General features: G+C 39.1%; 1 protein-coding gene across 1 annotated transcript in view; it reads right to left on the bottom strand.

The window, feature by feature from the left end:
- LOC149616003 (TWiK family of potassium channels protein 7-like) overlaps positions 1 to 12523 on the bottom strand; it is a 282602-nt gene extending 270079 nt beyond the window's left edge. Inside the window, exon 1 of the mRNA XM_089856411.1 lies at positions 10083 to 12523. Coding sequence (XP_089712537.1) covers positions 10083 to 10524 — 442 coding nt within the window. The 5' untranslated portion in view covers positions 10525 to 12523. The remainder of the gene's footprint in view (positions 1 to 10082) is intronic.
- Positions 12524 to 20487: the final 7964 nt, after the last annotated feature.

Genomic DNA, 20487 nt, shown 5'->3' with positions numbered 1-20487 from the left:
AAGTAAAAGTATAGCTAACATAACTGATTATACCTTAAAAGAACGGTTTCCTTTTTCTAAATAGAAAAGGAATTAAATATTAAAAATTAAAATAAATGATCTCTTATTACAATATGATAATTAGTACATTTAATTAGCCTTAAAAACTATCAAGAACTATACTGCGCCATTTCCCCGCCATTGATTTAGTGGCGTCTGCTAAACAACTTCCATCAAAATGTTGTAAAGAATGGGTAGATTTTACTGATGACTAATATTCTTGAAGCACCCTAGAAGCGAAGGCACTCGGCGTTGCCCGTCAGCCCGTCGGATTAATGCGGATATTATTCCATAAAGAAGGTTTTAAAATTTCTGGCCGCCATTTAAAAAGATGGCAACAAATCGAACCCAAAAGACCATTCAGCCCGAATATAGGTTAAAGGAAACCAGTGTACTAAATATTTGCGAAATCGGTTGAAACGCGCGGACTTTGTTGCATAGAGAAGATTTTTTACATTTCTGGGCACCATTTATTAAGATGGCGGCGGATTGGGAAAATATTTCTTAGCACGCGCCTACTACTTATGAGTAACGTTCCTGAAAATGTTCAGCCTTCTAGGGTAAGCGGTTTGGGCTGGGCGTTGATTATCAGTCAGTCTGTCAGTCAGGATTTCGATTTATACAGATATAGAAAAGAGATAATTTATTTTAATTTTAATATGTAATTCCTTTTATATTTCGAAAAAGGAAACCGTTCTTTTAAGGAATAATCTTATGATAGGTGCACCTTTCCTTTAAGAACTGGCAGCAAGGAGTGTGTCGAACATCGAGAACGTGTTATATTTAAAAGCCGTCGTTTTAACTCGAGCTCCTTTCTCGAGTATATAGTAGGAGAATTAGAGGGCTAAGGGCTGTGCCTCAAACCATTAATTTGTTGATCGGGCAAACGTGTCACGTTAGTGATACCCAGCCAAGGATCGAGCTCAAGCATACGCTAGTTCTACAACATATCCCTTAACTTATTTCACCGTGTACACATTACACAATTTGTCCCGAAGACTGGCTGCTGCTGGAAACCTTCTCATATTGAGTTCAGCACGTTAACTCGAGGAGCAACTGGCAAGCAATTGATAATGGCAGCAATGATAAGTGACAGGAAAACGGTGACAACTTCTCGATCGGGGGTCTGATTTGTACATGGCCTTTGTAAATCCAAAGGGGACCATGGCCAGGGAGGATTAGAAAAGGAGTCGATGTGAAAAAAGGGGTAGGCAACACTCAGAATCGGGACATACAAGGGGGTTGATACATTGCCATCCGTCTCTGCACAATCTCATGATAGAAAAAGGCTACAGCGCAGGTGCCAAAAAGGGGTAGGCAACCCTCGGTATTGGGACATACAAGGGGATTGATACATTGCCCTTCGTCTCTGCCCAATCTCATCATTCTCATTATACGAAAAAAACTACAGCGCAGGCGCCAAAAAGCGAGATGGAAGGCAAAGTTTTTACCCCCGTGTCTTTCCCTCTTAGTTACATCGAAATGGTCTATTATGGGGTGGACTGGCATTCAACACCGCGAGCCTTGACTCCTCCCATTGTGTAAGAAATAGGTTCAATTGGTTCTTTCTTGTCACGTGGGTTACTATTGGTATGTTGAGTAACTATTTTGCGCCCTCTCTCCTACACAAAATGTACTATACTTTCAAAAACGCCTCCTACTGATTGACCCTTTTTATCAAGATTACACGATAGGGCGGTTCATAGTGTGCAACCTGGTATCCCCTCCGTACAAAGAACTTATTTTCATTAAATGCATGTTTAATTTATTATAGACCATTCCATTATTTCAAGCAGAAAAGTAAACACCACAGGACCAAAGTAGGTCGCCTTCTTGGGTTATTTGACCCACCACTAGAGGCAGTGCGAGCTTGCTAGCCTCCCGTCTGCAGTGAATTGGGGCTCCATCTGTCGTTGTCTCTTGGCAACACCTAAGATGAAAGCCAGGCCCCTGTGCGTTCGTTTCTCTACAACTAATTATTGGAATCGTCTATTACTATACATATTTATTTAGGGATAACACCCTAACAAGGAAAGAGCCTTTTCGGTTCTTGTTACAATACCAAGGCTTACGCCGTCCATTAAAACGAACAATTCTTCAAAAGGCAGAAATAGTTTCTTAAAATGTATAATTTCCATTAACAACATAATTCAAACAATGTTAAAACTGCGCACTCTAATTTTGTAGCTAGTACTTCTCCGAAGAATAACCATGTTACTTGTCTGTATAACAAGGCCATGGAGGCATAGAATGTAGGCACACGTCTTAACAATAGTCGTGCCTGAGGAACGAGGGTTTCTGGAGGAAATGAGCTAATATTTAGAGAAAGAGAGAGAGAGAGAGAGAGAGAGAGAAAGAGAGAGAGAGAGAGAGAGAGAAAGAGAGAGAGAGAGAGAGAGAGAGAGCTTCATTTAAAGAGTTCTAACAGGAAAACGTCGATCTGCCTCTGAAATATTGAGCGGTTTGCGGCGGTTATCGCTCCATGACCCGCCCATATAACCCAAACGCGACTCAACGCGAGTCTCACTTGAACATGTTGTACGTTAAGTTATATTTGTTTAAAAATATCAAGACAGTGAAGGAGGTATTCTATATGCACAGGGTGTTTCTAATAAATCTGCAATAAAGTAAGGGGGATGTTCTTTGGGTGAATGATTTTGAGTCGAAAATGTTCTCTACTTCTATCTCCATTTTGTTTGCCACAAGGGACACTGTTTTCAAGTTAAGATTTTTTAAGTATTTTAAATTTAATTAAGAGACTTTAAGATAATGATTTCTAATTTAATTAAGGAGTTATCTCTCTTCCCAACATAACATTTCCCAATTAAAATTACCTTTGACACTTGCTGCAAATTTTCAAATTTTCTCTTTCACAAAGCTGGGTAATTCGTAATTGTAACATGATTCTTTCGAACAACATTCCTTAACATTTATTATAGCAAGGTTACTAAACCGAATCATGTATGCACATACGCCATCTAAATAGTTCCCTCATCATTACTATATCTATTAGCGCTGCTTAACTATTTGCCAAGGCGTATGCATGCGCTTGTGCGTTTTTGTCCCACCACGTCAAGACAATTAGTTTTGTGCCTACTTGATTGCTGAATGGCGATTTAGTAAATACCAAGCAGTTATAGAATTCACCCTGCACGGTGCGATGTTATACCCATCTGAAGTTTGATGAGCAGGAGAGCAAATTGACAAAAAGGGTAATTCCCTCGCCTGGGAAGAACCATGAACTTACATAACTAAAGTAATAAGAGGATACAGAGTGTTACCCTTCTTCTATTATCCCCTTCTGATATTACATATCAGATTAAAATAAATCTAATACCATATCACCTTCTTCATTTCCCAATTAAAACTCCCTGACACTTGCAGTAAGCAAATTTACCAATTCCACGAGTACTCACTACCTAATCAACGTTAACACTGTGTTTTATCTTCATAATTTAAAGATAAGAAACACTAATCCTAATGTAAAGTTACAAAAGCTCATTTCGAAGCCGGGAAACTCGCATCTTATCATTTTAACATCGTTCAGCTCTTCTACCGTCGGGCGAAGTGATTAAAACATCAAACTGTAGTCCTAACTAAACAACTTAGTTGGACCAACCGCTAAAATACAGTCTTATTTAACTATACAGTCAGTCCCTCTACAATTATAACCGTCTACAATGTAGGGTACTGCATACATACCAGCAGGCTAACATACGAGACTCTCACTAACGACCCCAATATAGCTTGACACATTAAACCTAGTCGCTGTGGTCCAGGGATCAATCAGCTCAAATCACCCTGTACCCGGTTAAAGGCGAGCCCATCCGACTTAAGCGTTCACTATATATCAAGAAATTACCTAAGTTTTCCAACGAATATTGAATTGTATACTGTACATACATACATCAGAAAGCTTTTAACTTAAGAGAAAATAGCCGTTTTTCAATGTGTAAAAATTGCTCTTTTATCAAAGGGTAAGGTCAATCAATATCCGCATTTCTTTAAAAATATATCATATTCAATCAGGGCTCGAAAAAAACTCGGTTTTATTGAGGTTATTGTATGTTTAGCAGCTGCGTTAATTATAGTAAGTTTCTTTCAAAATTCACTGCTTAAAAATTTCTTAAAATGTTTCATAAAAAATGATCAAATAAAAATCTTTCAAGTTCAAGCAAATATTGTAAAAATAAATTATTTTAGCATTAAAATGGGGAAAATTGAAGATTTTGGTGATGGGTTTTAGTATGTGAATTTTTTACGGTGGGGAAAACCCAATAAAACCAGAGGGTTTTTCGTGCTGGTTTTTTGGGTTTAAACCCTGCATCCAATATACCCATTTCCGAATGTATCACATCCAATACAGTCCCATCAATGTACCACATCCAATGCAGTTCCAACAATGTATCATACCTAATACAGTCCCAACAATGTATCATACCCAATACTGTCCCAACAATGTATCATACCCAATACTGTCCCAACAATGTATCATACCAAGAAGTTATATCAGTATCTCAGAGAGAAGATATAAGATGCCTTTGTATTCGCGCGCCATAGTCCCAGTCCCCCTTTCAAAATACAAGGGGGGACGTAAAAGGAGGCGCCGGGCTATTTCGCTCTCGTCAGTCGGAAATTTTCCTCACTCGCGTCGTCGCGCTGACGTGAGTTTTCAAGAACCAATGAGATGCTGGTTGTAATTTAGAGACGGGGATTGACTGCGGACCTACGTTAGGACTGGAGATAAAGCTGGAAATCTGGCGAATTTATATCTTCTCTCTGAGATACTGATATAACTTCTTGATCATACCCAATACTGTCCTAACAATGTATCATACTCAATACAGTCCCAACAATGTATCACATCCAATGCAGTCCCAACAATGTATCACATCCAATACAGTCCCAAAAATGTATCATACCCAATACAGTCCCAACAATGTATCACATCCAATGCAGTCCCAACAATGTATCACATCCAATACAGTCCCAACAATGTATCATACCCAATACAGTCCCAACAATGTATCATACCCAATACTGTCCCAACAATGTATCATACCCAATACTGTCCCAACAATGTATCATACCCAATACTGTCCCAACAATGTATCATACCCAATACAGTCCCAACAATGTATCACATCCAATGCAGACCCAACAATGTATCACATCCTATGCAGTCCCAACAATGTATCACATCCAATGCAGTCCCAACAATGTATCACCTCCAATTCAGTCCCAACAATGTATCACACCCAATACAGTACCCCATCCAATACAGTCCCAATCATGTACCCCATCCAATACAGTCCCATCGATGAATCACACCTAACACAGTCCCAACAATATATCACATCCAACACAGCCCATAAATGCACCATATCCAATACAGTCCCATTAATGTACCACATCCAATGCAGTCCCATAAATGTACCACATCCAATGTAGTCCCATCAATGTACCACATCCAATGTAGTCCCATCAATGTACCACATCCAATGTAGTCCCATCAATGTACCACATCCAATGTAGTCCCATCAATGTACCACATCCAATACAGTCCCATCAATGTATCACATCCAATACAGCCCCTTAAAATGTACCACATCCAATATAGTCCCATTTCATAATTAATACTAAAGCTCCAATATTCATAGCGAATGCAGTCCCATAAATGTACCACATCCAATGTAGTCCCATCAATGTACCACATCCAATGTAGTCCCATCAATGTACCACATCCAATGTAGTCCCATCAATGTACCACATCCAATGTAGTCCCATCAATGTACCACATCCAATACAGTCCCATCAATGTATCACATCCAATACAGCCCCTTAAAATGTACCACATCCAATATAGTCCCATTTCATAATTAATATTAAAGCTCCAATATTCATAGCGAAAACAGATTAAATTCATTACATTTCCACTATAGCGCAGGTCGAGCAGTTCCATAAAGTACCGTACAGCTCGAGTATAGGCCAAACAGATCGAATATTGCTCCTTTGAGTTTCCTAGGCCTAAACCAAACGGAGTTTGCCATATAAACTGAAAGCAAATCCGGCTTTATATTTGTCCGGTGAAATGACTTAGAACTAAGAGTTAGCTAACCTTAACGTGTATGGAAAATTCAGATTGGTATGACTTGGAATTAAGTCACCAAGAGAATGCTTCTCTACTTGGGTTAGAGATAAAGATAAGATCTGTTGGTTTAACAGAACATTCCAAGTGGGATGTTGAATACACAATTGTATGGAAGGCCCAAGAAGGCCGACTGCTAATAATGAGATCAAGTTAGAAGCGAACGAGGGGTAAATCAGTCACTAAATATTTTAAAATTAAATACAGAAAATGAAATTAGTACAAAACATCCCAAAAATTCACCCAAAATTCGACAAATTCCATTAGACATTTGTAGCAATTTAGAAAATACCTAATTGAGTTTTACTTAAAAAAACCCCCAGCCCATCGGGTCTCATTGGTTTATTTTTTTATAATTAGCAGTTGAGTAAATTGTAGTAATTTTCATTCGAAATTCACTGCTAAATTCTTGAAATGTTTAATAAAAAATAATAATTATAAAATAATACTTTTGAAATTTAAATATTAAATATCTTTAAAATTGAAGATTTTGGTGATTTACACCTCGGCCAATTGTAGTGTAGGTCTTTGGTCGAAGGTACGACTCAAACGTTACTCTGTATAGACCTGAAAGCCAATACCAAGTATATATTTAAGCGCACTTAAACGCTTGTTGTTTTAAGGTTTCGAACTTAAACCCCCGGTTAAATAAACCACGTATCTTTAGATAAGACGCAAAAATAGTTACGACAAATCTGGTCTAAAACTAGGTCCGTTCCGTGATAGAGAAATCGAGAGTAATTCGCTGTGGCATCCATTACAAATTTACAACAACAATTTCAACGTTAGAAGGTACCCTAAATCCCGCAGATACTAAGCTTGATCAATCAGAAATTTGTTCCCTTTCAAAGACTGTAAACGGAATAAGGCTTCCAATGTCGGTTGGTATTCGCAAATAAGTGTTTGTGTTTCAGTTACAAAAGCGAGGCCGGCTTGCTGGCTTCTTGGCTTTTGGCGGGTCGAACCAAGGCCTAACCCTTTCCCCAAACCATCGCAAACCTATCTCGTATTCTCGTTTAGTTTCCATTTGCGATGGCCCGAGTAATAAAAATAAAGCGGGGTAAGCAAAACCCACAAACAAGGACTAAATTATAACGAAAATATCAAAAGTAATTCTAGAATATTCAGATGGTTCAGAAAATTAGGATCACGGGGTTAAATCAAAAATGTCGGGTCGGCTTTTATGGCACCCCTAACATGTTGGCTGATCTTTTACACACAGATTTTACCTTGTTAAAGGCAGGAACCAATCAGAACTCGTCGTCCATGCACGGGGGCGGAGCTAAAACTAGTCTTTGCTAAGCATAGAGGGCAAGTCAACTCCACCCCTCGATTATGGGAGCATCTAGTGGCATTTATTTAAACTAAACCATAGCCGAGACCACGAGATATGCTTTAAACTAGATCAGTTTGTGTTTCAGAAACGCCGTCGTGGGATTTTGAAAACTGTGTATGTTACAAAATTTTATTTTTAGATCAATTTTTAAATTTCAAGTCTGATTCCCGAAAAACGTTTATGTAGAGACGTGATTCGGTATAATTTACCGTTATTAACTTCAGGGGTAATTTACCAAATACCGCCGTAAATTACCGATTTATATCATACGGTAATTTTACTATGGTAAATTAGCAAACACTCCAAATTTTACCAAAACCTTTTTTGAGTAGAACCAGGGATAGATTTAATTTTAGAAGTAGGAATGGAGAACGGTTAGTATTTACTTCAATCCGACTCATAGCCAACCAAGTAAAGAGTCCCTCCCTCCAACACGTAACGAATAATTTAAATTATCTTATTGGCTCACTTAAATTACGTTCTGTAACAATGCTGACGAGGACGGGCGAAAAATACGTAATTCCTTTTTACCTCTGCCGCTATGACCCGCCTCTTCTTTCATACCCCTCGGTCCCGTGGAAGGGGGTCCGGGACTTTGACGCGCGCCCACATTACTCTGTTCTCCATTCCTGCTTCTAAAATTAAATCTATCCCTGATTTTACATTTAAAAACTGGTCCAAGCAATTGAAAAACTACAGTTTTAAACCAGTGGAAGCGTGCTATTTGAAAAATATATTTATATTTATACCCGGCATAAACACTTCGGTTTAATCGTCTTCTGAAAACATGTATATAGGAAACATTCGCTAGCCTTAAACTCTATTCAATGATTCGCCAAAAATTGATTTTACTCTGAGCAAACAACACTTGGCAAGCGCTCGCCAAGCTCTTTCGAATTGTATATTGGATTTATATATAAATTTTTTTTTCGTTCCTAGGCTAAAGTAGGTTTTGGTTTTGGGTAATGCCGAATTTCTGTCGCGCTTATACCGAGATTTGTTTGGAATATAAACAAGAGCTGCAGTTTCAAACCAGCCCGCCCTCCCTCCCTCCCGCCCTTAAGGCTAATTAATAGGAAAAGCATCCGAAGTTGGATTTGCGGGCGATAATTAAAGTTACAGGGACTATTTAGACTAATTAGGAAACTGTTATAGACTTTTCTATATATATCCAAGTTGCTTAAAATAATATTATTTGTCCGGTTTTTATTTTATTTTTATTTTTTTGGTGTGAGATTTTTCTTTCACCAATATTCTAAGGTATGTTTTTAATGGTATGACTTTACGTAATATTCTAAGGAATATTTTTCATGGTACGCCTCTTAATCCGATATTCTACGAAATATTTTCATGGTATGCCTCTTAATCCAATATTATAAGGAATATTTTTCATGGGACGCCTCTTAATACAATATTCTAAAGAGTATTTTCCATGGACTCTATCTTCAACACTCTAAGGAATATTTTCCATGGACTCTTCTCCCCAACATTCTAAGGAATATTCTCCGCGACCTTTCTCCCCAAACATTCTAAAGAATATTGTCCACGGAATGATTTTCTTTCCAACATTCTAAGAAATATTCTACACGGAATGATTTTCTCCCCAACATTCTAAGAAATATTCTCCACGGAATGATTTTCTCCCAAACATTCCAAGAAATATTCTCCACGGAATGATTTTCTCCCAAACATTCCAAGAAATACTCTACACGGAATGATTTTCTCCCCAAACATTCTAAGAAATATTCTCCACGGAATGATTTTCTCCCCAGCATTCTAAGGAATATTCTCCACGGAATGATTTTCTCCCCAACATTCTAAGGAATATTCTCCACGGAATGATTTTCTCCCCAACATTCTAAGGAATATTCTCCACGGAATGATTTTCTCCCCAACATTCTAAGGAATATTCTCCACGGAATGATTTTCTCCCCAACATTCTAAGGAATATTCTCTACGACTCTTCTCTCCAACATTCTAAGAAATATTCTTACGACTCTTCTCTCCAACATTCTAAGAAATATTCTCTACGACTCTTCTCTCCAACATTCTAAGAAATATTCTCTACGACTCATCTCTCCAACATTCTAAGGAATATTCTCCACGACTCTTCCCTCCAACATCCTAAGGAATATTCTCCAAGAATCATCTCCCCAAAAAATTCTAAGGAACATTTTCCACGGCATGAATCCTTAACAAACATTCTAAAAAAAAATTCTATAATTCAAATACCGCGCAAATATTTCCCCTAACGCCCAAACCAATAACATATACTTGTAGGCCTATAATAAAAATAATCTCGATTTCATTTCCATAACCCACACAAATCCTGCAGACGACGCAGTTGCCTGCATGGTATATTCAGAAAAAGAAAGGTCTGTGCTGGCAACCGATTATATTATATCATATCAATATTATACAGGGGATGAAATATCTAGAGTCGAGGGTAATCGTGGCGGTACTCGATCACGTCGAAGAACAGAACATTCAAAGAAGAAGAAGAGGCAACGCAACGTACAACAACACAACAGTGTCAAAGAAAGTGTCTCTTACACTTACCGATAGTTGTAATGACGGTGAGTGAATAGAGGAACGCCCCGGAGAAAGACCACTGATTTGTCCCGGAATCCTTTCCATCGTAACCCTCTTTAACGGCCGAAATGATAAAGTCTTGAAAAGACTTGACCTCGCTGGCCACAGTCTTGGTCCAGTTATCCTTATAGAGAACGTTAAATTGTACCGTGATATCCCATAACTTATGTACCACAGTTTCGCGCATTTTCATCACTTCCACGGCCTTCTGGTTCTCGTTAGAAGCCTCGAGGGCCCGGAAAGCGAAGGCGCCCATGATACTGTAACCCACGACTAAACCGCACAATCCCACGTGCGAAAACAAGAACGCCGTGAACTTCCGGCAGCAAGTCTTGCACTTGTTTTCCGGCGGACGTTTGCGGTGCCTGGAGCCGCTCCGTCGAGCCGATCTCTTGCGTTCCAGTGCCATGTTCTCAATAAAACTTCAAAAATCTAGCCGATGGGGAACACACCGATGATGGTCCTGTTCCCCGCGGCTAGTCGAGATACACGCGGCACTCAAGCAATTATCGAGAATTACACCGAATAAATTACTAAAGTAATTATTCAACGCAATTTGTAATTATGTATATACTCCGATTTCACGATTCCAGGTGTGACGTAAGGTTACTCTTGGTTGTTTCTTGGGATTATCAACGCGCGTTCTACATTGAAAGTCGATGCGATTTCAAAGGTTTATCGAAGAATTTATTTTTCGTTAAAATGTTTTTAATAGTGGAATTAAAATAAATTTAATTCAATTAAACTACGAGGAAGTCGAATATTTATCCATTAAATTATTTAAATATTGGTTGTTTCTTTCTTAAATCCGTTCCGTAATAGTGAATTTTTTTTATAAAATTCAACGTTGAATTGCCTTTATTGTTGCAGGTAATTTTCCCAATTCGGAAGATTGAATTGCAGCTAGTTAACTCCGTACGGGGCTTCAATTCGAAGTTAACACAAACTTCAATTGTACGAAATCCGTGTATAGCGTGATTTGAATCGAACCGGGGTAGTTATTTCGAAATGAAACCGATGGCGATAGTAAATCCGTATTTTGTAATATCACCTTAGGACGACATAAACGCGATTGAATTGAATTGAATTGAACTAAAATGAAAGTTTCAATTCAGTACGTTAAAATAATATGATATGAACTCTCGCAACTCTAAATTAAATAAACAGAAACGCAATTCGAGAATTTTAATTCGGCAATTTCAAATTCGGAAGAAAAATTCTAACCTATAATTTCAAGACTGTAGTATGGGTACGTTGAGAAGATAAAAATCATCACAAAACGCGACGGTGATATCATAGTAATAATTTGACATGAACACGCACATAGCACACGCATGAACAAAAATCGTTCAATAACCGACGATGATCCATGTTAAAAATACTAAAAGATGGCCTACTTTTTAAAAAAAAAATAAAAAAATAAATTCAAAATCTAACACGTAACATAAAAACAATCACAAATGTTTACCCTTGCAAAGTTCGAATTCAATTATTCCCATTGAAAAATGCTCACAAATTTTACTAAATCACACCGTTGTTAATCACAACATCACCATCCATATTCACCCGGAATTTTCCATATTCCAATAGAGTAATAAAGAACACCACGGTTTTACGATGTGTTCCAGTACGGATTCTTTTAAAATTCAAATTCAAACCGTGGTGGTTGGGGGGAAGGTACTTTTTTTAACAGTTCCAATAAAACGTAGCCACGTCGAACGATATCGGGACGAACCGGCACTGCGGTTTTATACCATAAAGCTTAACGGAAAACTTTAGCCGGCACCGATTTTACCGAGAGCTCGTTGTAAAATGGGGTAAAATGAAGCGAAGAGAGCGGAGCAGAGCAGAGAGCGAAGCAAACCGAGGTTTTCGCGAAGCTACCGGGTTTGTGCATCGACCAGAGCGAACACTGGCGCAAGGGTACGAGCTGCTGCAACTCGAGAAAGAAGAAGGCTTTCCAGGATTTTCGCAGCAATGTTTTAGAGTTCCCCGCGCAGCCTAGAGACGGCCGTAGCTAAAACTACATACACTGCCTTGTATAAAAAAAAAAACCAAAAAAAAGGCTCCTTCCCAAGTGCAGGCAGTAGTGCAGGCTGCATGCTGCACGGAGTAGACCCAGTGTACACTAGAACGCGCGCGGGTTTTCGGCGGCGCGATGGGGGTAAGAAATAAGAAGAAATGAAAAGACAGAGAGAGAAAATAAAAGAGGGGGGATGGCAGCAGCTAGAAAGAGAGTACTGCACGCGCACACACCCTTTACGCTGACGTCTTTGGGAGGGATGTAGGGGGAGATGCGGTGGAGGAAAAGATCTCTCTTCTCTCTCTCTCTCTCTCTCGCTCGCTCGCTCTTGAGCTTCCCGTACGCGGCGCGAGGATGCTGAAGGGATCTAGGAAGCTGCGGACTGCATCGCCTGGAAGAATGGGCCGCGGAGCTGCTGAGTTTTGCCGCAGGGAGGCGGAAAAATCGCTTGAAGGTTGCGCCTGTCTGTGTGAAAAGTTAAACGCGGTGGCGAGTCGCCCTCTAGTTGAATAAAAAGGAACTAAAATATATAGGTTTGAATGGAAGGATGTAAAAATATGAGAATTGTAAGATGGATTGATACATCTATGACAAGGCGAGAAAGTGTACTAACTATACTCAAAGGGGTGTCGTACAGGCTTTAAAATTTATGAATTTTATTGCCGCATATAAGTAAAGATGAAATTAACACAAGGGGCACAATTATTCCTATAGGCTGTATGTATTCCAGATAATTCCCAATATTCCATTTCAAAATTACCCTTTTCCAACGAATAAAAGTTAAAAATATAATGATATTAAAAGGAAAAATACACTAAAATTTATCAATAATTAATGAACACTAAATTGGACTCCAGTATAATATTTAGTATCGTTGCTAATTTTAGAACTAGGGCTATCACACCCACGCTCAAAGGATTTCCATGAATAGCAGAATAAATAAGCGCAGAATTCTGACACTCCAAAGTTGATGGGTCAAATAGGACTGGCATGGAGTTAACTTGCTTACTTGTGAAGTCCTGATTGATGTAAGCCCCAGTATTAAGCGTCATGTAGAGCTATCACATTGCCATAGAATTTTCCTGTATCTCATATAAGACCAGAGTTCTGAGGCACCAAAGTGAAAAAGTCAATAATGTATTACCCAGATGTAACTTGCATATTTCTGGTGTCCCCCTTGTTGTAACCCCAAGTACTTAGTACCATTATAACGTAAATAACCGAGCCCATCAAATACTCTATGCATAGAGGGGTGGTGGCTAGCCCCTATATGCCACAGCTAACCGACAGCGCCCTATACTAACTATTACCGTTAACCTCTGCAAGTTTTGATGGAAAGGAGAAACCGGATAAGACCGCGGACGAAAACTCCTTTTACCAAGCGGGGAGAGAACTTGCAAATTCTACGCAGAAGAATTTGTTCCCAGATTTTCACCCGGTGCCACAGTCCGAGATCGAACCCGGGATCCTCTTGCTGCGAGGCGAAAGCGCTAACCGCTACTACCCAGATGTAACTTGCATATTTCTGGTGTTCCTCTTGTTGTAACCCCAAGTATTTAGTAACATTAGGAAGTAAATAACCGAGCCCATCACATACTCAAAGGATTGCCTTGTACCTCTTATAGAACCAGAGTTCTGACAGTTCAAAGTGGAAAGGTCAATAATGGATTACCCAGATGTAAGTTGCATATTTCTGGTGCCCCCGTTGCTATAACCCCAAGTATTTAGTACCATTGGAAAGTAAATAACCAAGCCCATCACATACTCAAAGTATTGCCTTGTACCTCTTATAGAACCAGAGTTCTGTCACTCCAAAGTGAAAAAGTCAATAATGCATTAAAGATGTAACTTGCATATTTCTGGTGTCCCCCTTGTTATAACCCCAAGTATTTACTACCATTATAAAGTAAATAACCGAGCCCATCACATACTCGAAGGATTGCCTTGTACCTCTTATAGAACCAGGGTTCTGACGCTCCAAAAGTTATATAATTGGCATGGCAATAATAAAACGCTTATCGACCGATGCCTGTAGTCCAAGACCCTAGATGTTTCACGAAGGGACGGAGTTTGCTTGCAAATGACGTCAAAGTCAAACCATGTTTGGTTGGGTAGGAGAGCGGGAAGATGAAGCAAAAATAAAGAGAAGCTTATAACGGAAGAAGGAGAAAAAGGGGGGGGGGCAACAATCTCAATGATTTACCGCAAACAAAGACTAATAATAAGGACAAAAAATGTATATCTTCAGAAACCCGACCCGAGACGTCCTGAAAATTTTCAAAAGGAAAAAGGGGGGACGTTGAGTTGTGTTTCATTTCCGTTTCATAGACTCGCATCGCATCTCGTGATGATTGCGAACCAAAAACTGTTGTTGTAAAAACAAGAAGTACAAGTCAATATTTACTTTTCGGCATCCATTTTAGTCAGTTGCAATGGAGTACCAAATGCCGGGTATATATTTCTAGTTCAAGGGCAATTTTCAACGACAACGGATTTTCTATTTCAAAATTCCTATAGCTTTTCAAAGTTTTAATTTCCAAAATTGTAACATTATTATATTGCATTTCGCGGTCACTCCTAAAGGACCAAAGTTAAAGAGATGGCGCTGACATCTCTATGAATATAAACAAGACGATTGCATAAGAGAATGCAACAGGAGAAGCGATGCGTAGTTAGCACGTCTCGGTTCACTCAATAAACTAGTTAGTTACATATGTTGAAAGATAGCGATACAAAAATTATTAACTAGTAGACCGATTTCAAAAGGGGCGGGGCCGAAGTAGAACAGACCAAGGAGGAGCGACTTGAGAGGGAGCAGTAATGTGAATAGGCGGATTGGTTCGCTTCGTGGCTAAACTCATTCAGTCACTCGCCGCGGTGTCCGCGCGCATGCGTCAAATTTAAAAACCGGCTTTGAACGGGAAATGGAAGCTGGAGGTGGTGTAGTAACCGACGCCACTCGAGCGTGCGCGTTAGCTAGAAACGAGGGAGAGTGAGATAAAAATTCCTACCCTCCATTTTTACCCCTTCCATTTATATTACAGCTTCTTTAACATAAGACTAACACTCCCTCTCAAGTCTCTCCTCCCTAACACTCCCTCTCAAGTCTCTCCTCCCTGAACAGACTAAACAGGAACATGGACTGCAAAATTAACCACCGAGTGTAGGACTTCAATTGACTCGCTTCCGTCGTTCTCCTTCTCGAACTAGTTATCTCGAGCTGTAAGTCTCTTAGTAGCATTACGAAGTATAGGACGTGTCATACTTATGTAAAATATCTCATAAACTTATGCCAGCATGTTAGGGGCGCCACAAGAGCCAACGACATTTGCTTTAAATAACAAAGAAAACCTAACGAGCGAATTTTTCTCATCTTTGCTCAAAAGTGGTAGGCACTACGCACCCATCCTTTTAAAACATTATTTCGCTATCCTTTTCCATAATTTACTTCTGCATAATTACCTCGTTGTAAGCCTTACTGCAATTTGAGTATACTATCTTTTATTCAAACAATTTCGCCAACGAAATTGGTCTAGACTTTTTGGAGAACTTTTATTATAAAAAAAAGAATCACATTAAGCGAAAAGGATTAAGAGGTGCATGCTGCCAATTAGTCTAATTGGACCGCCGCATGTTTTTAAAAAGGTAATTATTAATTAACTTAAGGTTTGAACTGATACTGACTTTCCAAAAGATAGTAAATATTTTTTAATTTTAAACCTAATTAATTATACAGGGTGGAAGTGAGAATTTTGAGTCGAAATGTTCATTGACTTTTTGACATTATAAACATTAGTGTTTTACCGATGACCCCCTAAAATTTAAGTAAGAAACTGAAAGATGTTGATAATTAAATGTAGGGGTCATCCCTAAAACACGTGACTATAATCATATGTTGGAAAATGCGACCATTAGGCCAAAATATAATAGAAAATTTTCAAAATCGATCCATAGAACCAGCGATAGATTTAATTTTAGAAGTAGAAATGGAGAACTATTAGTATTTACTTCAGTCCGACTCATAGCCCAATATAGAGCCCCTCCCTCTAACACGTAACAAAAAGTTTAAATTTTCTGATTGGCTCACTTAAACTACGCTTTGATGACGTTGCTGACGGGGACGGCGATAAGTACGTAATTCCTTTTTATCTCTGTCGCTATGACCCGCCTCTTCTTTCATACCCCTCCGTCCCGTGGAAGGGGGTCCGAGACTTTGACGCGCGCCCAGATTACTCTGTTCTCCATTCTTACTTCTAAAATTAAATCTATCCCTGACTGCGCTACGGTCCAACCACTCTTTTTGTAAACACCCTGTATAAATTTTAAATACCCAAAAAATTAAAATTTAAAGATAACATAACACTCACTCTTTTATATGCACTCTTGCTATTCTCGTAATCTTTTAAAATTTAACAAGCCATTATAATGAACACGCTTTAAATTTTGCAAGACTACTATACTAACTTAGAAAGCTAATTCACCATCACCATTAATTTAAATTAATCGTATTAAGTTATAATAAGAAAATCTCCACATTTTCTAAGTCTTCGAATTGGGGAAGAAGAAAAAAAACGTCCTTATCTATTGAACTGGTGAGGTAAATCACTAGTGAAATAATCTGTCCCTTTTTGTCGTAAAATAACAATTAATAATTCAAATTTAATGAAAAATGCATCTATTTTAAAATTATTTGACCATAGCCAACTCGATCACGTGCTCAACGACGCAGGCTACGATTTGACATACATTTTCAATATCCATGATTGTAGAGTGGTATGTACTAAGATGGGAGGAGCTACGGAGACTTCACGTCAATATAGTTAGACTAAATTGTATGGCCTGAGCTAATGACTTCCAATATGGTGGTAAAACTGAGGTAAAAGATACACGAAGGCGTGCACAAGTCAGGAGAAATATCGTAGTAGCAGACGATATATTAGATTTACGATATAAGAATACAGCGCCATCTTGATTGTGTACTACGAAGTTACTTACGAACCCCGCATCATAGATACGTTGGTCCTTCCAATATGGTGGTAAAAACCGAGGTAAAAGCATGGAGGAAGGATACGAGCTATCGGCTCTATAGGAGAGGCCAACTAATAGGCGCGCGAGAAGCCAAAAGGGTCACGGTGGCGCCGCCAGACGGCGAGTAAAGTAACTAAAGTTCAAACAAATTATTGCTCTATAACGTGTAAAAAAAAATAGGTATTTTTGGGAAATCGGGAAAAAGACAAATTTCTAGCATTTCCTTTATTATTTTTGGAGTTAGGAGCGCTGCAATCAATTATTAACCACATGTTTCGATTTGTTGTTCTCGACATGGTTTTGAATTTTTATTAAAACTTTAGTTACTTTACTCGCCGTCTGGCGGCGCCATCGTGACCCTTTTTGGCTTCTCGCGCGCTTATTAGTTGGCCTCTCCTATAGAGCCCATAGCTCGTATCCTTCCTCCATGGTAAAAGATACACGAGAGCAGTCTGGGAAATAGCACACTTCTACTGGTCCTGGGGACCAGTTTATTAATTGCAAATCTATAGGAGAACAAAGGCTGGGACCAGTCCTGAGACCAGTTTATTATTTAGGACACTACGGGGTCACTGGTCCCAAGGACTAGTTTAAAAATTATGCTTATTTCCCAGCCTGCACGAGAGTGTGACGTTACGAGAAAGCTCGTAGTAGCAGACGATATATTATATTTACGATATAAGAATACAGCGCCATCCTGATTGTGTTCTCCGAAGTTTCTTACCCCTCGCTATCTCTCAGAATGAGTTATAGGAAAATCTAAGTATGGTAAAGCTTCCCTTGCTGAATAAAGGGACAAAAATCTAGCTAGGCATCCAGGCAAAGAGTTGAATCATTAATTTCACCTTTTGCCAAGGGCCAAAAATTCTCCACGGGGTCGGTGAAGGTTGGGCAGGGACAAGAAGAATATTAAAGAGGGAGGTGATGGCAAAATATTCCTCACAGCACCGGAGAAAAAAAAGAAGAGCAAGAGGAAAACTCTTTCAATCCCCATCTTTTCTATTCCCTCACACCTTCCTACAGAGTCCCGGACTGGTCAAAGCGAAGGTGGCTAGCTATAGCTCGACCAAAAGGGTGTAGGTGATGGTGGTATACTTTAAAGGGGAGCTCATGGAAGCGAGAAAATAGGCTAGCTTCGAGAGATATGAACCAAACCGTTCGAGCAGAGTTTTGTGATGAACAACTAATTACTTTTTGAAGAGTTTTCGGGGTATCGGAAAACTAATCATTATTCTGAATATATATATATGTATGTATGTATGTATGTGTGTGTATTGGTAAAAGTGTATTACCTCGAGGTTATTCATATTGTTTAAGATACAAGGAATAAATTTTAAAAATAGGTTCAGTTATGTCGATGAACACGAACTATAGCTGCTTTGTAAGAAAGGAACTAGCAGACGCTTCAAACTTCAATAAGTTGAAACTTTAAATAGGAGTTAGGACTTAGGATTATAATATACGCTAGAGCGGCTAGACCAGGAGATGAAGGCATGAAGCTTCGGGGCAGGATAGACATACAACATATTTATCTTTGGGCTTTTGAACTAAGCATTGTCTGCTACGTCGTATGCAGGGCCGGAAATAAGCACAGGACACTGGACATTGTCCAATAAAATTTTAAAATGTCCCATAACTTTTTCAAAAACTAAGGGGGTCACTGGACATATTGACCAATAAATTTTCCGAAGTTTTGATAGCTTGACTATGAAGATGCGACACTATTTATGCACACGCCAGTGGACAATGTCCAATAAATTTTCCAGACAAATAGGGGGTCACTGGACACATGTCTTATAAATGTTTTTTCTTATTTCCGGCCCTGCGTCGTATGATTCGGCGGTACAGTCGTCTGCTGGATTATCTGCTAGGGACTCGACATAAGTATTTGTATAAACGAGAATTGAGAGACGAAGTCCAGTTCAAAAATATCCTTGTTTCCCACCCTGCTTTGGGCTTTTGAAGAAAGCGTTGTCTTGTCTGAATCTGATATGTCGTATGATGCGGTGGTGCAGTCGTCTGCTACGTCGTATGATGCGGTGGTGCAGTCGTCTGCTACGTCGTATGATGCGGCGGTGCAGTCGTCTACTACGTCGTATGATGCGGTGGTGCAGTCGTCTGCTACGTCGTATGATGCGGTGGTGCAGTCGTCTGCTACGTCGTATGATGCGGCGGTACAGTCGTCTGCTACGTCGTATGATGCGGTGGTGCAGTCGTCTGCTACGTCGTATGATGCGGTGGTGCAGTCGTCTGCTACGTCGTATGATGCGGCGGTACAGTCGTCTGCTACGTCGTATGATGCGGCGGTGCAGTAGTCTGCTGAATTATCTGCTAGGGACTGGACATAAGTATTTGTATAAAAGAGAAGGGAGAGTATGAATAACTAAGGTGAACAGTACATAAACTATTTTCTATGATATTTTTAGGTCGTCCCTATTGATATGAGCCGTGAATATCATATTTATATTCAAAATTCAATTAAGATTCAAAAACATCCGAAATTGGCCCCCGAGGCATTGAATTTCCTTTAACTTTAGTTGTTAATTTGCTTTCGTTGGTTATAAGTAGAAGCGGTACACATTGACCCATGGGGACCTGAGAGGGTTTATATTATTCTAGCATCTATCTAGTTTTATGAAGAGGCATTGTGTGTATTTATGTATATTAATGAAGTTGAAACGGAGGCAAAAAACATTAGTTTGAAAAAATATAAAATACCTACAGAGTATAACAAAACATAGTATAGGCCACCCATTATGCTGTCAATAACTCGATATGTTTATCTTACTATGGAAAAATCTATTAGGCCAAAAAATAGACGAGTTTATTTATGTTTTTGTTTAGGGAAAATTTGATGGATGACTTACTTTCGTATAGATCACCTAAATTTTTTTTCGCCTATTTTGTGTTACCTCTATTTTTTGTTATAACTGCCTTATTTTTAACGATATACTGAACTGTTCAGACAAATATTTTATATCTAATAAGTTCAACCATAGCCCACTCGATAGCGCTATCTGTTGCGCGTGATCGAGTTGGCTATGGTTCGAGGTAAAATTCGTCGTAACCCCTCCATACATTCCTGGTCGTAAATAATACTTCTTTTCGAAAGAAGTGTACTTGCACAAAGCAGGGTAATTTGTAATTGTAACATGATTCATCCCAACATCCCTTAACATTTGTTATAGCAAGGTTACTAAACCGAATCACATACGCGATAAATAGTTCCCTCATCATTACTCTATTAGCGCTTTGCCAAGGCGCATGCGCGCTTGTGCGTTTTTGTCCCCCCACGTCAAGACAATCAAGGTTTGTGCCTGG

This window comes from Phalangium opilio, unplaced genomic scaffold (assembly GCF_054372755.1).
Source record: "Phalangium opilio isolate 3A_F unplaced genomic scaffold, DU_Popi_V2 ptg000217l_1, whole genome shotgun sequence".
Taxonomy (NCBI): Eukaryota; Metazoa; Arthropoda; class Arachnida; order Opiliones; family Phalangiidae; genus Phalangium; species Phalangium opilio.
The sequence above is the reverse complement of the archived record's forward strand: the minus strand, read 5'-3'. Positions and strand labels throughout refer to the sequence as shown.